The sequence below is a fragment of the Scyliorhinus torazame genome, chromosome 4 (assembly GCF_047496885.1).
Source record: "Scyliorhinus torazame isolate Kashiwa2021f chromosome 4, sScyTor2.1, whole genome shotgun sequence".
Taxonomy (NCBI): domain Eukaryota; kingdom Metazoa; phylum Chordata; class Chondrichthyes; order Carcharhiniformes; family Scyliorhinidae; genus Scyliorhinus; species Scyliorhinus torazame.
Window position 1 is genome coordinate 225,575,239 of NC_092710.1, and position 19,333 is coordinate 225,594,571.

A 19,333-nucleotide genomic window follows, 5' to 3' on the forward strand; every position below is an offset into this window, starting at 1 on the left:
CCTGCCTGCAACAGTAGTGGGCTCGCCAACACTAAGGGCATTCAAATGGTCATTGGCTAGACATATGGACGATAAGGGAATAGTGCAGATGGGCTTTAGAGTGGTTTCACAAGTCGGTGCAACATCGAGAGCCGAAGGGCCTGTACTGCGCCGTAATGTTCTATGTTCTATGCATGGTCCACCGTGACAGGGCCACGCTTACAAATACCTGTTCCAATCCATGCCCAAATTAATCCTGCCCCAAAGCACTGGAGGATCACGGAGGCAAATCAGATGCAAATGGGTGAATTTGTCCTATTTGCATCCTCTCACTGGCATGGGGCACGAGCCTCGTGTTGCTGTCAGTGAGGTGCCAGAGCATCGGGCGCCAATCCCATTTTTCAGACAATGCAGGTTTCTCCTCCCGATCGTGATCTCTCTGCCCACAGCGGGCAGCGGAGAATCCAGCCCAATATGTCAGTTCCATTCAGGAACCTAAATCCAGTGCTACCCGAACTCCATCTGTAATACAGGAATTTACTTACAAGTGATTCCTCTGGACACCCACTGCTGATTCCTAATGTCTCCTCTTCCTCAAGAATATTGAAGTCTCTCCTTTGGAACTGAAAACTCCTGAGACAACCCCGAAATCCAGCATCCACAGCTATGTACGATTTCAGACTACCCAAAAAAACAGAAACCGATGTTGGGATAACAAATTCATCATTCTTAATGTTTGTCTATGATAACAAATTATTTTTGGAACCCTAATTCAACAGAAAATGCAAGGCATAAAACTCTGTAATTTATCAGTGAAATCTTCATGCTCAAATCCTACAGTATATAATAGGTCCTGCGATAGTAATTTATGGGTATCTGCCATGTGCTGGGATTCAAACAAAGGTTTTGTAAATGAGTTACCTTTCAGTGATGTGTTTTAAAGTGAAGTAGATTGCCACAGGGTTAGAATTCTCATCACAGTCACATATGCTGAGCCTCTCTGAGACAAAGAGGAGATTAGGCACCAATGAGCCAGGCATTGAGAATGTGCTTTCAAAATGACAGAGGACGGGATATAGGAGGAGGAGTAGGTCTTTCACTATCTTGAGGGTGGCACAGTTAATTTGTTACACTGCCTCTGGCTCCCCGAAAACATCCAACAGCAATACATATTATTGTTGTGATGACCTATTCGCTTGAACCGAAGATGGGGGGTGGGATTCTCCCTTCTGATGACAGAGTGTTGACGCCGTCGTAAAACCGGAGAGTTTTACGACGGCGTCATCGGACAGCTAAGTGTAGCAATCCTCTGCCCTACAGGGGGCCAGCAAGGCACTGGGGCGACTCACATAGCTCCAGCTGCCGATGCCGCTGTCAAACGGGTGCCGAAGGTCTGCGCATGCGCGCTGTGGTCGGCGCGAATGCGCGCATGCGCGGTAGCTTCCTACTCCGCGCTGGCCCCGACGCAACATGGCGTAGGGCTACAGGTGCGAAGTAAAGGAAGCCTCCACCAGGAGAGGCCGGCCACGGTAGGAACCCCCCACCTCCCCCCCTTACCAGGCCGCCCCCCCCCCCCCCCCCCGCAGGATGGACGCCGAGGTCCCGCCGGGTCATGTGAATGGCGCCAGCGGGACTTGGGTTTTCTTGGCGGCCACCCGGCGCATCCCGGGTGGAGAATCGGCAGGAGGGGGGCCGCTGACAGGTGCCGCGCCGGTGCTAATGGCGGCGATTCTCTGGTCACCGGAGAATCGGCAGACCGGCGTCGCACGAATTGCACCCGGCCCGGCGATTCTCCGACCCGGCCCCGGGGTGAGAGAATCCCGCCCATGATATTTGTTAAGCATCCTTGTGGGAGGACATTGAGTTTTACTGACAGATCTACTGGTGAATGGTGTATCAGTCCAGAAGGACAGTCTTCCAACTTCCTGTGGGTGGCAGTAATAAGAAAAATGTCCATTATCAATGTAAGTTAAGCAGTTAAGTCAGAGAACGCCTCAGTTAAGATAAATCTTATCTCATGCTCGGAGTCAGTTAAAATGAGAAGGCTGATGAGCAAAAGTTAAGTTAGCCATTCACATGGACTTGTGTTAGGATTTATTATTTTCTTATTCAAGAGGGATTTCAAGTTTATTGCAATGAATGGGTTTTGACCTTAGCTACCATTCTTTATATTCACTAGTTGTCTGTAAACTAACTGATCTCGAACAAACTACGTATAGTTCTGTCAATCTATGGAGAGAGTAGTGAAGCAAATAAGAGCACACATGCAGGAGACACAATATCCAGTCTGTAACATACAATCATAGGGCGGGATTTACTGGCAGTTCACGCCGGTGAGAAATTCCAGTCTCATGCCGCCGCACGCTTTTCCTGGTGGCGCACCAGCCAATGGACAGCTCCCTCCACCACCGCAAAACACATATCAGGGGTGGGGTGGGGGGGGCGGCGGGGCGGTGTGGAGTCATGAGAAGAGTGGGGCAGAAATTCCTGCCCGTAGTTGCGAAGTGATCACGCCTGGAACTTGAAGATTCAAGGGTATTTGACATTTTGAATGAACAGGAAGAATGGAAAAGATCAGTACAGTGAGAAATTATCTTGGCTCAGAGGATAAAAATATAGAATCGGTTTTGATGGAGATAAGAAATAGCAAAGGAAAGAAGTCACTGGAGGAAGTGGTTTATAAGCCCCTCTCTATGTTTGTAATCTTCTCTAGTCCCCAAATCCTCCAAGGTATATGTACCTCTCTTATTTTAGCCTCTTGAGCATCCCCAAGTTTAACTGAGCCAGGCATATATATACATGTATCTATATATACACACCTCAGTATTTATTTAACTCAAAAAAAAAAGGGGGAGATGTCATAATATCCACTCATGTATATAATGAGATGCAGACAGGCAGTGATTGACACATAGGATGAACAGTAAGCATATAACACAGCACAGCCAATCACCAGACAAGACACTACCACTATAAAGCCAGAAGGCACTAGGTTTCCCGCTCTCTCGGGACCCAGCTACTGAGACAGTCAGAGTCTACGAGCTAGCAAGCACAAACACCATGCGGTAGCTAATAAGTCTGGTCAGGCTACTACAAGGTCACTAGTCAGATCAGTATAGTGTCGACCCACAGCTGAATATGTACAGCAGTTCATCTAGTTGAATAAAACAGTGTTGGATCTTATCCTGTGATAGACGTCTGTTTCTAACTTCCCTGCATCGAGTGCAGTCCATATCGAACAAACCTGCCTAACACATCAGGGGCGTCCTTGAGCCGCCCCCTCACCTCACCTCTTAAGGGCAGGGCACCCCCGGATCCGATCATTGGCATGGGCAACATGGCACCTGGGCACTGCCAGCCTAGCACCTTTGCAGCGCCACTGCAGCGGGAGTGCCAGGGTACCACCCTGCCCAGAGCCCGGCCACAAAGGGGCCTCCAATAAACTGGGAGAGCCCCCCCAGGTTCCATTAAGCCTGGTCAATTTTTGTGTGGACCAGTGCTAAACGGCACCATGACAAAGTCTCGCAGGAGAGGCCGTTAGTTTCCGGGTCTCGGAAGAATACGGTGCAGACATATTTAAATAGGCTTAATGGCTCTTTTAAATATGCTAATCACGCCCAGTGAAGGTGTGATCCAGACCCCGACGGCTCGTAAAATTTTGTTAAATCTCGTGAGTTGTTGGGAACATTGCAAATCTCAGGTGAGGCCTCTTGCAAGATTAAACGGCCTTGTGGCATCACAAAATTGTGCGCGAGGAGGCCATTAAATCGCTGTGTTTTCTCGCCGCATGTGCTGTCAAACCTGCTGAGATTGTCCAGCATTTTCTGTTTTTCTTCACATTACCTATTTGTCTTATCCTGTGCTCACTAGTTCTTCTTGTAGCACTAGTCAGGTTGTATCGGCTATTACTGGACAGGCTGAAAATAGATAAGTCCCCGGGGCCTGATGGGATTTATCCTAGGATTCTATGGGAGGCCAGGGAAGAGATTGCTGGGCCTTTGGCTTTGATTTTTATGTCATCATTGGCTACAGGAATAGTGCCAGAGGACTGGAGGATAGCAAATGTGGTCCCTTTGTTCAAAAAGGGGAGTAGAGACAACCACGGCAACTATAGACCGGTGAGCCTCACGTCTGTTGTGGGTAAAGTCTTGGAGGGGATTATAAGAGACAAGATTTATAATCATCTAGATAAGAATAATATGATCAGGGATAGTCAGCATGGCTTTGTGAAGGGTAGGTCATGCCTCACAAACCTTATCGAGTTCTTTGAGAAGGTGACTGAACAGGTAGACGAGGGTAGAGCAGTTGATGTGGTGTATATGGATTTCAGTAAAGCGTTTGATAAGGTAGGCTATTGCAGAAAATACTGAGGCTGGGGATTGAGGGTGATTTAGAGATGTGGATCAGAAATCGGCTAGCTGAAAGAAGACAGAGGGTGGTGGTTGATGGGAAATGTTCAGAATGGAGTTCAGTTACAAGTGGCGTACCACAGGGATCTGTTCTGGGGCCGTTGTTGTTTGTCATTTTTATCAATGACCGAGAGGAGGGCGCAGAAGGGTGGGTGAGTAGATTTGCAGACGACACTAAAGTCGGTGGTGTTGTCGACAGTGCGGAAGGATGTAGCAGGTTACAGAGGGACATAGATAAGCTGCAGAGCTGGGCTGAGAGGTGGCAAATGGAGTTTAATGTAGAGAAGTGTGAGGTGATTCACTTTGGAAGGAATAACAGGAATGCGGAATATTTGGCTAATGGTAAAGTTCTTGGAAGCGTGGATGAGCAGAGGGATCTAGGTGTCCATGTACATAGATCCCTGAAAGTTGCCACCCAGGTTGATAGGGTTGTGAAGAAGGCCTATGGAGTGTTGGCCTTTATTGGTAGAGGGATTGAGTTCCGGAGTCATGAGGTCATGTTGCAGCTGTACAAAACTCTGGTACGGCCGCATTTGGAGTATTGCGTACAGTTCTGGTCACCGCATTATAGGAAGGACGTGGAAGCTTTGGAGCGGGTGCAGAGGAGATTTACCAGGATGTTGCCTGGTATGGAGGGAAAATCTTATGAGGCAAGGCTGATGGACTTGAGGTTGTTTTCGTTAGAGAGAAGCAGGTTAAGAGGAGACTTAACAGAGGCATACAAAATGATCAGGGGGTTAGATAGGGTGGACAGTGAGAGCATTCTCCCGCGGATGGAAATGGCTAGCACGAGTGGACATAGCTTTAAACTGAGGGGTGATAGATATAGGACAGAGGTCAGAGGTAGGTTCTTTACGCAAAGAGTGGTGAGGCCGTGGAATGCCCTACCTGCAACAGTAGTGAACTCGCCAACATTGAGGGCATTTAAAAGTTTATTGGAGAAGCATATGGATGATAATGGCATAGTGTAGGTTAGATGGCTTTTGTTTCGGTGCCACATCGTGGGCCGAAGGGCCTGTACTGCGCTGTATCGTTCTATGTTCTATGTACTAAAGTGGCCCATATAATTTTTTCCATCTCTCAATTTCTTTATAAACAGTGCCCGAATACTGATCCTCTTATCAAATTCTTCACATTTCAGAATAGAGGAGCAGTTGGTTGCTTTCAGACCCCTGATTGTCGGTCTCCTGACTTCTGTCACCTTTTCTTCTCCCTTTCGACTTCCTCTCGTCTTTTGGCTTCTCACCTTCCTGCCCAAGGGTCACTCGTGCTGTGGAATGTTTAATCTTTCTCCTCAGCCTCTGTACTGTATTATGGTGAATGTTCATTTCTCTGTAAGTCTGGTTAAATTTGCCTGATGGTTTAGACTTTGATAATATTTGTAATGCCTGTACTGTCAGGTTTGATCAAAGACTCAAACATGCAATGATAAAGGAGAAGAACAAAAGAGTAGACATTAAAATAACTGAAATATTTGGCTTAGTTGTGTGGTTATTTAAATATTTTTTAGATGATTTGTTTATAAAGGGCTAGGATAACTCATGATTTTTAAGGTTATTGTATGAAAACTCTGCCAAGCAGATGAAAAATAACTTGTTATACTCTACATTAACTCACTTTGATAAGACCTGACCAGGAGCTCCACCAATATAGACATCAGTGAAATGCATATTCTTCTTTTCGTTTTCAACATTTTTTACACTGATTCTGTCAATCAGCAGGATCATCTTCTTATAATTATGGTAAATGAATGTGACCTGGAGGAAAATACAAACTTACTTCAATAAATTTCCTCGGAACCAGGAGGTTTAAAATGCACACATGGCAATGGGCATTTTCAGAATAGTCAACATATGCACAATTAAAACAAAACTTGAAATGAAGTACATAACACAGAAGAGTAAAAATTTGTTAGCACATTATCTAATATGGTACTGCAGGAATTTTGCAGGTGGTGGTGGTGGCACAATTGCTGCCTGATGAGGGAATCAAATTGATCTGTGTACTACTGTTTGAAGCAGAACCACAAAAACAAATTTGCATCCTGTCTTTTTTAGTTTTGGGAAGGAACCCATGGCCGTAATGTTCCTCCCTGGTTGTGGCGGCTTGTTGTTGGTCGCCAGTGGGTCTTTCCGGTCGCACCAAAGTCTATGGTTTTAGCATGGCCCACCCGTCCTGCCATCAATGAACCTGTGGCAGGCGTCAACTTTGCCAGCGTCAACAATACGTGCAATAGGCAACAGCAGTAACATATTCCCATAGTGTCTTTAACTTATTAAATTGCACCAAGGTGCTTCATATCTAGGAGCATTGTAAAACAAAGCCGCATGAGGAGATGAGATGCCCTAAAGCTTAAACTTTAAAGGAGTTTTGGAAAGGAGGAAAATGGGTGGAGGGCAGAGAGGGGCGGAACTCCAGAGCTTGAGGCCTAGGCAACTGAAGGCATGGCCACCAATGGTGGAGTGATTACAACTGATGACATTCACGAGGCCAGAATTAGAGGAATGTGGATATCTCAGAGGGCAAGAAGTGACAACATTCCTACAGTGTGCATTGATAATGAGTGTCATGATATGCAAACATGCAGCTAATGAACACTTAGAATAGGACACGACCATGAGCAGTCAGGACACTCATGGGTGGTTTCTCACTATAAAAGGCACTCACACCCTGCCTCTTTCCACAGACCAACATCTGGAGAGTGAGACAGGGTGTATCTTCAGTATCACACCCCAGCACGTGGCTTAGAGCAAGGCTGGTTCAGTTAGAAGGAGTTACTACAATTAGATTAGCAGAGAGTCGAACTCATTGAGAACTATGCTAAAAGTTGAACAAACACATTGAACTCACTTCAAAGTCTGGAGCATCTTTTACTTAAAACTGCACCAAGTGGCAGCCTGTGTTATTCCAAACTACATAACACAACAATGAGAATCACATAGCTATAGGTAATAGCTGTACAAGTGGTGATGTCCTTTCATCATACACACAGACGTGATCAAAGATAATGATCACAAGCTGAATTATTCAAATGTTCATTGCATGTCATCCTTACAAATACATTTTAGTACAATATTCTGTAATTAACAGTTAATCTAAACTTTCAGTTTACTTATTTAAAATATTTTAGACCTGAAGCATCCTTGAGTTTTCAAAGAAGTCATATCCTGCCCTCTATCATTTACCTCATGATATTTTGCGTCATTTATACGTTTCCTCTTCTCAGTATCCTCCAGGACAACGGGACCATTGCTGAATCCAAAGTCATAAACCAAGCGTATATAACCATTTTGCATTTCCATGCTGAAGAACATTTCCTGAGAAAATAATAGAAAAATAAATTTGATATAATTAAAAGCAAGAGGGTGAAAATACATTTCAAGCATACCTTGAAATGCCACTGCAAGTTCGTTAAAAATGCTGTGGCAATCAAAAGTGTTTAATGTAGAATTCAAAATGTTTAATACTAAAACCACAAATTCCCAGAAATCTATGAGAATAAACTAGCCATGCGTTAAATAGACAGCATGTCAGCCGGTGAAGGGTGAAGGAATCATAACTACGTTTTCTCAAATACAGGCTGACCTGCCATCCATTTGAAGTGTATTACCTAGCAGCAGTGATCACGGGAGTAATAGCATGCTTTAGATTTCCAAGACATGAAAACTCGCCTGACATGAGTCAAAACAACAAATATCACATTGGGAATAAACTTCTTCTTTGAATTTGGTGGAAATGTTTATGATGGAAACTTATCCAATTTCGATGGCTTACTGACATAATGATTGTGTTTCTGCCTTCATTTGGTTGTGGCAATGGCCAGAGTTCTCCGGCTGTTGGGATTCTCTTTTCCCGCCGGCAGTGCATCCTTGCCCTATTGGTTTCCCTGAAATCTCATTGACAAACGGAAGGGAGAGAGAATCCCTCCGCCAGCAAATGGCTGAGGGACCCAAGAATCCTGCCCAAAGTTACTATTACTACTCCAAATAAGTAATTTGTTTTTTTCACTCGTAGTTGTTGCAAGGATTACACAAGTTCCATTTTGGATTGGTCAGAGCTCCTTGTTATCTTGTGTCATGTGAAAGTACCTTTAAGAAATGGATGTTTATTAGATAGCTGCAGTGATGTCAGAGTGTGGGTGGAGCTGGGCTGCCTGCTTTTACTTTCGCTTTGGGCTCGCAGCTACAGGGTGTGTTTAGTTGTTGTTTTAGATTTGGAGAAGCTGCAGTCACAGCAAGATGCATATGACTCTCTACAAGCTAAAGAATGTTCATTTGGTGATTTCAAAGTGGTATCTGCTCTCAGTAGGGAAGTTAAACCTCGTGTCTTTCTGTAAAAAGGGTTCTTTTTTGTCTTATGGGTGTTGCAAGGAAAGATTAAGAGTTACTTACAGAGAGTACTGTATTCGCTGGGAGATTTATTGGTGTTGATAGTTGTTAAGATGTTTACTGTGGGTTTATAAAGTATTAACTGGTTTCATAAATAAACATTGTTTTCATTTTAAAATATTGTAGATCTCTGTTGCATCACACCTATAAGGTCGACCCGTATGCTCCCCATAACCACAATCTATTAAAAGTTGTGGGTCAGGTGAACTCCATGATACCCTTTGGGGTTCTCTAAACCCTGGCCCATAACACTTGCTATTGTAAGGGTCCTTCCTATTTATTCCCTTATTTCCCCTTTTTTTATTTTGCTGTTATCAGTTTTGAACCATGGGTGATGAATAGATATGTACCTTTAAGTCAAGCAGCAGAGAGAACGAGGAATTCATTAGTTAAAGGAGAGAACATCCTGCTAGTTTGAGCAGGATTTTCAAACTTGTCGGCACCAGAGAGAGAGAGAGAGATGGGCTGGGACTTGGTTTGATTGATTGGCTGGGGGGCCAATGAATTGGCCCAAAAGACTGTACTCTGCCAGGTAGCAGGTGGTGATTGGATCCTGCCCCAGTGGAATGATTTGCAGAGTTGCAAGGAGTTTCAATTTGACTCCTGGACACAAAAAGGCAAGGACCTGCTTTTTCTCTCACCAGAAAGATTGTATTCCTGAGGCTGTGGAGAACCTGAATGAATGAATCTACAGGGAAACAATTACAGGCTGTGGCCAAAGACAAAGACTCTCTCTCTCTCTTTCTCTCTCTCTCTTCAGAAAGGATCTGAATGCTGTATTCCTAAAACTTCAGAGACCTGAATAAATCTGCCGTAAGAACCCTGAACTGAAAGCAAGGTTTAAACAGGTGCTGGAAACACCTTACAGAAACAAATACACTTTTTCTCTGTTACTTATTTGTTTTATCCCTTTCTTCCCCTCTGTGTTTGTTTGTCTTATATGTGTATAGAGGATGGGGGGGGGGGGGCAGTTAAAGGGAGGAATTAAGAATTAGATAATAATTAAAAAAAAACATTTTATTGAAGGCATTTTAAATATAAACATAACCAAGCCAACTGTGGCAAAACAAAGCAAACACTTTCTTCCCTGCAGCCCCCCCCCCACCCCAATAAAAATAACCCACTCACTCCACTGCCACACTGGCACCTGCCTCCCTTTTCCAGTTTTTCAACCCAACCCCTCCCAAATGGAAAACAAATTGAACCCTCACCCCCCCGCTGACGACTCAATACTTCTTAAAGAAGTCGAAAAACAGCTTCACACCTCAAGGTGAACCCCACCTCTGCGCCTCAAATGGCGAACTTGATCTGTTTCAAATGCAGGAACTGTGCCAAATCACTCACCCGTACTCCAGCCGTCGGCGGCTCCGAGTCCCGCCAGCACAACAAAACCCTTCTCTTGCCTATCAGAGAGGCAAAGGCCAACACGTCGGCCTCTCTCCCTGCTTGTACTCCCTGATCACAGCCATCTCTGGACACGGGGCTAACTCTACTCCCAAAATCTTTGACATTACATGCGAAAATCCCTCTCAACCCCCTTAACGTTGGACACACCCAAAGCATATGCACATGATTCGCTCCCCCACCCCCCGCACCTATCCTCCACCCCTGGAAATAACAGACTCACCCTGGACACCATCATGTGGGCCCTGTGCACCACCTTAAATTGGACAAGGCTTATTCTTGCACAAGAGGACGCATTCACCCTCTGCAGAGCTTCACTCCATCCTCCAGCCCCCAATTTCACGAGACATCTCCATCAGCCCCCAAACCGACCGCTCCTCCACCGCCCATTTCCTAACCATTGCAACGTTTGTTGCCCAAACGTAGTTCAGCAAGCTCACCAACGCTAACCCCAGTCTCCATCAATCCCTCTCCAAGACCACCCTCCTAACCCGTGGAGCTTTTCCTGCCCACACAAACCTCAAGATCATCCCACTAAACCTTCCTAAAAAAAGGTCTTGGGCACAAACATTTGGAGGCTCTGAAACACAAACAATAACATTGGCAACACCGCCATCTGTAACACCTGGACCCGACCACAACAATGGCAGCACATCCACCTCTTAAACTCCGCCTTCATTCCCTTCACCAGCCGTGCCAATTTCAACTTATGCCGCTGGGCCCAACTCTGCGCCACCTGTATCCAAAAGGTAGTGAAAGCTCACCCCCACCAACCGAAGCGGCAGTTACCCCAATCTCCTCTCCTGTCCCCATGCATTAATTGAAATACCTCACTTTCCCCCATATGATTGTACCCCAAAAAGCAGCTAAACTCCCCAAAAATCTCCATGATTCTATCAAAGCTCCCAACCTGGTCCGAAATATACAGGAGATCATCCGTGTACAAAGAAACTTGGTGCTCAACCCCGCCCACTGCTCAATACCCCTCCACATCCTTGAACCCCTAAGCGCCATTGCCAGTGGCCCAATCACCAAGGCAAAGTGCAATGGAGAGAGTGGATACCACCTTAAATTGGACAAGGTCTAGTCTTGCACACGAAGGGATGAGGCCCGGGGCCTTCTCTGCCTGCATCAACACCATGCAATCCATTACCTCCCGCAGGGTCCCCAGTCCCTGCACCTTCGCCTCCTCAGCCCTCGAGAACTCCAACCCGTCCAAATACTGCCTCATCCCTTCATCCCCCACTGGAGGCTCCAAATTACACAATCACCGGTAAAAAGCCTCAAAAGCCTTGTTCTCCCCCTTTGGCTCCAATACCAGGTCGGGAGCTTTGATAGGATCATGGGGATTTTTGGGGAGTTTAGTTGCTTTTTGGGGTACAATCATATGGGGGAAAGTGAGGTATTTCAATTAATGCATGGGGACAGGAGAGGAGATTGGGGTAACTGCCGCTTCGGTTGGTGGGGGTGAGCTTTCACTACCTTTGGAGAGAGTGGACACTCCTGCCTTCTCCCCCAGTGTACACCAACAAGTTTGCATCTACACAGCGAGATCGGACGGTACGATCCTCACTGCTCCGGGTCCTTGTCCTTCTTTAGAATGAGCGATATCAAAGCCTGAGACAGCATTGGGGGGGGGGGGGGGGGGGGGGAGCTTCCCCCTCACCATTGATGTATATTACATCTCCACTAGCAGGGGCCCCAGCTGTATCCCGAACTTCTTATAGAACTCAACTGGGAACCCCTCAGGCCCGGGGCCTTCTCTGCCTGCATCAACACCATGCAATCCATTACCTCCCTCAGGGTCCCCAGTCCCTGCACCTTCGCCTGCTCAGCCCTCGAGAACTCCAACCCGTCCAAATACTGCCTCATCCCTTCATCCCCCACTGGAGGCTCCAAATTACACAATCACCGGTAAAAAGCCTCAAAAACCCTGTTCACCCACTTTGGCTCCGATACCACTGTGTCCCTACCATCTCTCACCCTCGTGATTTCCCTCGCCGACGCTTGATTCCTCGGCTGATGCGTAAGCATCGTGCTAGCTTTCTCCCCATACTCATATACCGCAATTGCAACAGCGCTTTTCCCTTAGACACCAGCTGAAACTCCATCTGGAGCCTTTGCCTCTCATTTAGTAATGCCTCCTCAGGTCCACCAAATATCCCCGATAGACCCTCAGAATGTCCTCCAGCAACTTCAACGTCTCAGCCTGCTGCACCTTCTCCCTGTGCGCCCAAATCAATATAAATTCCCCCTTACCACCACCTTCAGCGGCTCCTACAACATGGATGCAGAAACATCCCCCGTCTTATTCTGCTTCACATAATTCTGGATGCCCACCCTCACCTTTCGCAAACCCCCTTAACTGCCAACAACCCCACATCCAGCCTCCACAGGGGCTGATGAGCCTCCCCTTTCGCCACTTGCAAATCCATCCAATGTGGCATGTGGTCATTGACCACAATTGCTGAATAGTCCAATCCAACCATCCCCCGCCAACAGCGCCTTCTCTAAGACAAAGAAATCAATGCAGGAGTACACTCGGTGCAAGTGCAAGAAGTACGCAAACTCCTTCGCCCTCGGCCTCTCAAACCACCACGGGTCCATCCACACCATACGTTCCATAAACCCCAGCAGCTCCATTGCAATGGCCGAAACCTTCAAGGGTCTAGGTTACAACCGGTCCAGCCTAGAATCCAGCACTGTATTAAAATCCACCCACCCCCCCTCCCCACCCAATCACCCCCACACACTCCCTCCACAGGTGGACCCCCCACTTCACTCCCGTTAACTAACAAATCAGTTGGCATGGTGGCTCCCCACTCGAGGCGACTGTTTACCTCCCTTCCCCCCAGACGCCCTTCACCCGCAATTCCCCCAAAACAGTAAAATACATTGCCCCACTCCGCACCCAGACACATTGAATACAACAAACCACCTGGCGTGCAGACCCAAATTCCCCACATTAACATCTTCAAAGTTCATTGTCCTCACACATCTCCCAGTCCATGGTCTCTCATAAATTGTCTTGCCTCCTCCAGCGTATAAAAATAAAACTCTTGATTCTGGCATGTGACCCACCAATGAGCAGGATGCAACACTCCAAACTTCACTCCTTCCTTGTAGAGGGCAACCTTGATCCAACTGAAACTGGCCCGCCGCTTGGCCAGCTCCACTCCCAAATCCGCACAGCATGTTTCCTTCCAGGTGTATTTTCTCGTTTCCTTCGCCCACCTCAGTGTCTTCTCCTTGTTGTGGAAGCGATGCAGCCACACCACCATCTCCCTTGGTGACTCCCTCGCCTTCAGCGTGATCCTCAACACCCTGCGCACCTAATCCACCTCGGGGCAGATGGTGAAAGACCCCCTCCCTCTTCTCAAAATAATCGGCACATACTTTGTGGCCTGCATTCCCTCAATCATAGAATCATAGAATTTACAGTGCAGAAGGAGGCCAATTGGCCCATCGAGTCTGCAACGGCCCTTGGAAAGAGTACCTACTTAAACCCACATCTCCACCCTATCCCCATAACCCAGTAACCCCACCTAACCTTTTGGGACACTAAGGGCAATTTAGCATGACCAATCAACCTAACCTGCACATCTTTGGACTGTGGGAGGAAACCAGAGCACCCAGTGGAAACCCAAGCAGACACGGGGAGAACGTGCAGACTCCGCACAGATAGTGACCCAAATCGGGAATCGAACCAGGGACCCTGGGGCTGTGAAGCAACAGAACTAACCATTGTGCTACCGTGCCGCTCAAGATTTTGGGGCTGCCTCAATCCCTTGAGGCAACCCCTCAATCCAAAGAATCTGACTCCTGGAATGATTACCCAGGTCCTCCACCTTCCCCTCAACCTCTTCTGCCGCTCTGCCACGAGCAACATCTCTGCCTCCAATGAGGCCAGCCAATCCTCATACTCTCCCACTGACATCTCCATCTTCTGGAGGGTCAGACCCTCCAACCTCTGTTCCACTTTCTCAATAACCGCCCTAAGTAGCTCCACCACCTTCGCTAGGTCCATTGAGGCCTCTTGCCTCTGCTGCTGGAACCTAATGTTCAAAAAGTCCACCAGTTGCTCAGTAGATCACTGGGCGGGCAATGACACCCCAGAACTCTCTGCCATTTTTTCCTCTGTCCCTCTTTGAATAATCCCTCGTCCAGGCTGCTGCCTTTTTCTCGTTACGTTCTTCATCTGGTCAGCCATAAACCAACCCCACCAACGGGCCACTAGCCCATGATGTCGTAATACTTTATTTTATGAGAATGGTAGAATATGTTTTCTGTCATAATTTAATCTGTGTCCTTATCCAAGCTTCACATCACTCTTCTTTATCTTTCCCTCTTTGTCTCAGTATCTATTTGTGTGAAGCATTTTGGGACATTTGGTGTTGTTCTCTCTTCATTATCGGTGCAGAAGTGATCAACAGTAAAATTGCGAGCAGAACTTTGTGCTCTGGATATTTATTGCGATTCCCCTTTTCATTCTGCTGACAGGCCAACATTAATCTGGTTGCTAGGCACAAATTAATGGCAGATGGAGGAGGTGGATGGATTAGTGTACTAAATGTCCACATTGTTCAATATCACGATGAATGGAAATGAATCACCAGATATTTAAGTATTCAAAGTTGATTTTGTGGATTTTAAGTTCACGTGCTGAGAACACAAATCGGGAATTCAGGCTCAGCATTTACTATTATTCAATTTACTAGATGGAAAATCCCATGCAACCTTTATGCACAAATACCCAGCACACACTCACGGCATGTGAAGTTTTGGCCTAGAGGACTATTTGATTAAGTTTCCCCATTGTTTTTCTTTCTTGTTAATTGTATTTTACTTTCTACATGACCAAATTAACACCATTATTAAATTATTGCTGCTGGTCATCCTTACCCCTTTCACCATCAGTAAGAGGAGGGCATTGTCAGCTGGTGTGCGAATGTCCAGATTGAACCGAGTTGCTATGTTGAACTTCCCTCTCCTTTGTATGTTCCGCACAAAAACATAGCCTGAGCCATCAAAGTAGAAGTTTCTTGTCCTACTCTGGGCAAAAGAAAGTCTGTACCTACGAGAGAGAGGAAGAAAATGAACACGGATTGAAATGATCTGTGAAAAATTAATAACAGATGACAACACATTTTGAATACTTTTGCAAATCTACAACCCAATAATGAAGATTATGGTTTATTCTTGTTAATCTGCCCCTCCTCCAAATGTAACTTTTTTTCCCCAGATTTCCCCATCAGTGATGGCGTTCTCAGGCGAAATAGGATTGCAATTCGCTGCCAACTGCACATTTGATCTGATCACTAGAAGTGGTCAAGAGAAAGTCTCGTCACTCATTCTTGGAATCATTTTTCATCCCCCTTGGGGGAAGCCTACATTCAATTACTCCCCCCCCCCCCCCCCCCCACCCCAACATGCCCCAATCATTTTAGATTGCTATATGTGGCTGGTTTTCCCATGTGACAGTTGGTTCTCAATCAGCCGATGCCAGGTCGGCAACAGAGAAAATTAAATGCTCAAGGGACTTTGGAAGGGACCTTCCATTTCTCCCCTCATAAATGTGTGTCCCTGCCTTCACTCTGTCCCCTGTAAATAATGGGCCATTGTCTTCAACTTGTATCATTTAAAACTATTTGTTAGGGCTCCTATTTTATTATTTGAAGGATACAGATGTTTAAATTATTTTAAATAATTATTTTATTTGATAATTATTTTATTATTTAAATAAATTATTTTAAATAATGGGCGACACGGCAGCACAGTGGTTAGCACCATTGCTTCACAGCTCCAGGGTCCCAGGTACGCCTCCCGATTTGGGTCACTGTCTGTGCAGAGTCGACACGTTCTCCCCGTGTCTACGTGGGTTTCCTCCGGGTGCTCCGGTTTCCTCCCACAAGTCCTGAAAGACGTGCTGTTCGGTAATTTGGACATTCTGAATTCTCCCTCTGTGTACCTGAACAGGCGTTGGAATGTGGTGACTCTGGGCTTTTTACATTAACTTCATTGCAGTGTTAATGCAAGCCTACTTGTGACAATAAAGATTATTAAATTATTAATAATTTTTGATTTGTTATTTTTAATAACTTTGACTGCCATGTAGCACTTTACTATGAGGGCTGAGCCAATCTCATTCTTTAGTCAAAAGCCCAGGGATGAAATTTAAACTGGAGTGATTGATTCTTCAATTTATTTCTCTCTTTCTGTGGGAAAGCATCTTCCTCGAAGTCTGAGCCAACTGGGTATCAATTATGTGGAAGCTGGAGGATTGATTCCTCGCTGTATATTCCATTGCTCAAAATGCTGTAACACTAGAATATTACATCATCACCCCATTTTCTTTTGCAATTCATTGATAATTAATGTTGTATTATCCATTAGACTGAGTGTTTTCAATCATATCCAGAACAAGAAAACATTTTGCACCAGCTGGGTTTTCTTGCATGACTATCAAAGCCTAGATAATTCCTTTTCTGCAAGAGATTTTAGTCAGATGATGCAACATCCTTAAAGTGCACAGAAACGGACAAATTGTAATTGATTTGATACTGACGAGACAGAATGTCTGGAAAGGGTCTTCTGCTGCTTTAGCGAAGCCATGGATGCCAAATAAATGTGATGTTGAAGCTCTGACTGAATAATTAGTTCCTTAAGAATATTATGAACATAGTTGATGAATTTCCTGCTTGACAATATGGGAATAATTTTCCAAGCAACTAAACTACTTAGGAATTGGGTCGATACAATGAGTACATACATTAACGCATTAATGATTTGCAGTTTTGCTGACAATCTTTCCTCTCCTGAAGGTTACTTTTCTTTTGTTTATTTGAACATGCGATGTGGGCGTCACTGGCTGGGCCAGCAAATATTGCCCATACTTAATTGCCCTTTATAGAGTGCATTTAAGAATCAACCACAATGTGGTTCTGGAATCACATAGTCCAGTAGGCTGTCTAGGTAAGGACAGCAGATTTCCTTCCTTAAAAGGATACTAGTGAATCAGAAATGGTTTCATTACCCTGGGTCTCTGGAATACGAGTACATGACAATGCCACAATGTCACCACCTTCTCTACTTGATGTCTTACACAAGGACATAAGAAACAGGAGCAGGCCATTCAGCCCCTCGAGCCCGCTCCACCAGTCACTAGGATCATGACTGATCTGAAATTCCTCCTCATCTCCATCTTAAATGGGATAAATCTTATTTTGAAATTGTGCCCCCTAGCTCTAGACTCTCCCACAAGAGGAAGCATCCTCTCAATATTTACCCTGTCAAGTCCCGCAAGAATTGTACCATCCAGTTGAACAAATCGATCACCATCTGACCCGACTGTGGAGTATTCAAAACCAAACCTGATAACTGTTCTTACCTGAACCTGCATTGTGTGCCACGAATTAATGACAAATGAGTTTCATCACTCATTGCCTTTAGTAGGCTTTGGGGGTGGGGGGTGGGGTGGGGAGGTGCAGTAAGAGATCTATTTCAACAAGGCACCTTCGAAAGGGGATCAGGGACCTCTGTGAGAAAGGTAAGCAAGCTCTTCAGTCAATCAGATTTTACTGAAATGGGCAGGATAACATTTTAAATTTTAGTCCATGGAGAAAAGGTGGAACTGGGTTGGGAACCAGAATAATGATGGAGCGGATTTTTATGGGACTCTTTAAGTCAGCCATGACAGTAGCATCCTGCTTCTGCATTGTCCTACCTGCCATTGAGGATGGGAAGGATCATGCACCATATGTGTCAGAGGAAGGATTGACTAAGGATTGCTAATTAAATGGATATGGATTTTTAATTTTAAAAAATTTATTTCGGGGATACTGGCTTCGCTGGTTAGGCCAGCATTTCTTGCACATCCCTAGTTTCCCTGCAGAAGGTGGTGATGAGTTGCCTTCCTGAACATCTGCTGTCCTTCAGCTATTAGGGAGGGAGTTCCAGGATTTTGTCCCAGTGATAGTGAAGGAGCAGCGATATATTTCCAAGTCAGGGTGGTGAGTGACTTGGAGGAGAACCTCCAGGTGTTGGGGTTCCCAGGTATCTGCTGCTCTTGTCCTTCTAGATGGTAGTGGTTGTGGGTTTGGAAGGTGTTAGCTAAGGAACCTCGGGGAGTTACTGCAGTGCATCTTGCAGATGGTACACATGGCTGCCGCTGTTTGTCAGTGGTGGAGGGTTTCCATGTTTGTAGAAGGGGCCGCAATCAAGCAGGCTGCTTTGTCCTGGTTGGTGTTGAGCTTCTTGAGTGTTGGAGCTGCACTCATCCAGGCAAGGGGAGAGTATTCCATTACACACCTGACTTGTGCCTTGTAGATGGTGGACAGGCTTTGGTGGGGGGGGGGGGGGGGGGGGGGGGGGGGGGAGGTCAGGATGTGAGTTACTCACCGTAGGATTCCTAGCCTTTGACCTGCCCTGGTGGCCACAGTATTAATATGGCTAGTCCAGTTCAGTTTCTGATCAATGGTAACCCCAGGATGTTGATTATGGGGGATTCAGCAATGGTAATGCCATTGGATGTCAAGGGGCGGTGGTTGGATCCTCTCTTATAGGAGATGGTCATAGCCTGCCACTTGTGTGGCACGAATGTAACTTGCCACTTGTCAGCCCAAGCCTGGATATTGTCCAGATCTTACTGCATTTGGACATGGACTGCTTCATTATCTGAGGAGTCTCGAATAGTGCTAAACATTGTGCAGTCATCCGCTTCGGACCTTATGATGGAAGAGAGGTCATTGATGAAGCAGCTGAAGATGGTTGGGCCTCAGACACTACCCTGAGGAACTCCTGCAGTGATGTCCTGGAGTTGAGATGATTGACCGGCAACCAACAACCATTTTCCTTTGTGCCAGGTATGACTCCAACCAGCAGAGAATTTTCCCCCCCGATTCCCATCGACTCCAGTTTAGCTAGGGCTCCTTGATGCCAAACTCGGTCAAATGCTGCCTTGATGTCAAGGGCAGTCACTCTCACCTCATCTCCGGCATTTAATTCTTTAGCCCATGTTTGAATCAAGGCTGCAATGAGGTCAGGAGCTGAGTGACCCTGGCAGAACCCAAACTGAGCATCCGTGAGCAGGTTATTGCTGAGTAAATGCCATTTGATAGCACTGTTGATGACACCTACCATCACTTTGTTGATGAT

At 46.0% G+C, this 19,333-nt stretch overlaps 1 protein-coding gene across 1 annotated transcript in view; it reads right to left on the reverse strand.

Annotated features, from left to right (window-relative positions):
• The window catches only part of lama4 (laminin, alpha 4), a 300,723-nt gene that overhangs the window by 81,822 nt on the left and 199,568 nt on the right, over positions 1-19,333 (reverse strand). The window contains exons 25-28 of the mRNA XM_072499415.1: positions 15,083-15,254; positions 7,574-7,705; positions 6,006-6,145; positions 525-660 (exon numbers count right to left, since the gene is read on the reverse strand). Coding sequence (XP_072355516.1) covers positions 525-660; positions 6,006-6,145; positions 7,574-7,705; positions 15,083-15,254 — 580 coding nt within the window. The remainder of the gene's footprint in view (positions 1-524; positions 661-6,005; positions 6,146-7,573; positions 7,706-15,082; positions 15,255-19,333) is intronic.